The sequence below is a fragment of the Phytophthora infestans genome, genomic scaffold (assembly GCF_000142945.1).
Source record: "Phytophthora infestans T30-4 supercont1.133 genomic scaffold, whole genome shotgun sequence".
Classification (NCBI taxonomy): Eukaryota; Oomycota; class Peronosporomycetes; order Peronosporales; family Peronosporaceae; genus Phytophthora; species Phytophthora infestans.
In genome coordinates, this window is record NW_003303626.1 from 266,622 (window position 1) to 268,627 (window position 2,006).

The following is a 2,006-nucleotide window of genomic DNA, read 5'->3' on the forward strand; positions in this document are numbered from 1 at the left end:
TATTATTTCCCCCCCCCCTAAACAAAAACTGTTATAATCAAGTTTGCCTGACATCTAAACACTGTTGTACATGTACATCACGTCATGCTTTTAATACAATCCACAACCACCATTTTAAAAGAATGTACTACGTATTAATAGTACTTGCGAAGTATCTTTACGCTTGCTTTTTTTTTAATACTACGAACAGCAAGTAAAAAATTTCGAGCCGAATCCTGAAATATTTGTCTGCGGCCCCCGTGATGTCTTCAAAACCTTGAATATCCAATCTCTCTTGAGAAACATAGTAAAGGTACATACCACGTATGTAAAATACGAGTCCTTGCCCAAGACCAACTGTAAGGTATGCTGCATCAGCGCACCACTAGCAATTCTCTCGCCACCACTTTTCATTTTGCCGTCCGTCCGACTGCGGATGCACATCAGATTGTGCTGCTCCCGGAGCCCCAATGGACGACACAAGACAAGGACACCAAGTACAATCCGCTGGCTTTCTTAGAGAACCAGGGCTTTAAGCCTCAGCAGGATTTCAAGGCCTGGCGTGATGAAAACGGCTACAAATCGCTTCGTGACTTCATGGACAGAGCCAAGTACGACGTGACCAGCGGCGCCGACTTCTCGTGCGGTTTTACGGACCCGAAGGGGACGCCGCAGCCTATTCCGGCGGGGGACGCCGCAGCCTATTCCGGCGGGTGACGCCATGCGATCGACTGGTTACACGCACGACGGACCGTGCGAGGTGTGGCTCGACGACAAGATGGTGCTGGATGGCGACAACTGTCACGAGAAGTTCCCAGGCAAGGACTACACTGTGGACTACTCGTCATGCAAGGGCACGTGCACGCTGCGCTGGTACTGGCTGGGCATCCGCTTCCTGAAGAACAAGTACTCGTGGCAGGTGTATAAGGCCTGCATCCCCTTGGCAGGCTCAGGTGGCTCGGAAACGACACCAACGACGTCGGGATCTGGCACAGAGAGGACGACGTCAAAGACGCCATCGCCAGAGACGCCTGCGTGGGGAGGAAACTCTCCTACGACCTGGGGCTCGCCTACCTCGGGTCAACGCCTGCGTAACTAGGAGGGCTCGACTCGAGGGAATAGTCAACAAAAAGGCGTGTATGTGCTGTGCTGAAATACACTTGTGTTCTTATACTGGGAATACATGTACCTCAGAATGAGTAATGGACAGCCCACACAGGGTGAGCGTAACGTAAATGGGTCAACGTTCGGACAACATCCAAAATATCGTACTTAGTATGTGATTAGACTGGAAAAAGCAAAAAGACGTTATTCTTTCGGTTTGTCAATCTGCGCCAGTGGCTCCGTCAGCGGCGACGTTGGTGGCGGTGAGAGCGCAGGCGGCGATGGCAGCAGCGATGTAAGTCTTTATTATTGAGTTGGTTAGTAGAAGAAGTGGAGAAGCGGATGATGTTTTTTTGAGCGGGCTAATGCTAACGTTATTCTTTCGGTTTGTCAATCTGCGCCAGTGGCTCCGTCAGCGGCGACGTTGGTGGCGGTGAGAGCGCAGGCGGCGATGGCTGCAGCGATGTAAGTCTTTGGTTTTTTAGCATCTTTTCGTCCATCCACTGAGCTAATTGGAGCAGATGCATGTGCAGCCGCCGTTGGATATCAAGGTTTGAAGACAACCAGCGATTTAGCTTGCAGTCGCAGACAATCTAATGACGTACGGTGCTGGATATGACCCGCAATAGCTTTAGCGAGAAGAGAAACAGTTGCAAGTTTGAGAGAAGGCGGTATAGGTTACACCAACATACATCACCTTGTTCTTTCACGACGAAGCCAAACGAGCTCACCGCCGCCGATGTTACGACTTTTTTTATTAGGGCAGGCACTCATAAAAAAATATTATCTACACTTTGTTCTCCGATGCTTACTGTTGATAAGTTCTATTATGCCGGACATCCAACCCCTACTGTAGCTGTAATCCCTCGATAACCAATAGGCATGCCCAGAGCAGAATTATACCAATCATGCATAAATAGGGG

The 2,006-nt window shown here is 49.7% G+C and overlaps 1 protein-coding gene across 1 annotated transcript; it reads left to right on the forward strand.

Annotated features, from left to right (window-relative positions):
* Window positions 1-345: 345 nt before the first annotated feature.
* On the forward strand, window positions 346-878 carry PITG_19818 (uncharacterized protein; the record flags this gene model as incomplete). The annotated part of the gene is made up of 2 exons (XM_002895772.1): window positions 346-590; window positions 680-878. 2 exons carry the CDS (start codon window positions 346-348, stop codon window positions 876-878), a joined length of 444 nt encoding a protein of 147 aa, XP_002895818.1.
* Window positions 879-2,006: the final 1,128 nt, after the last annotated feature.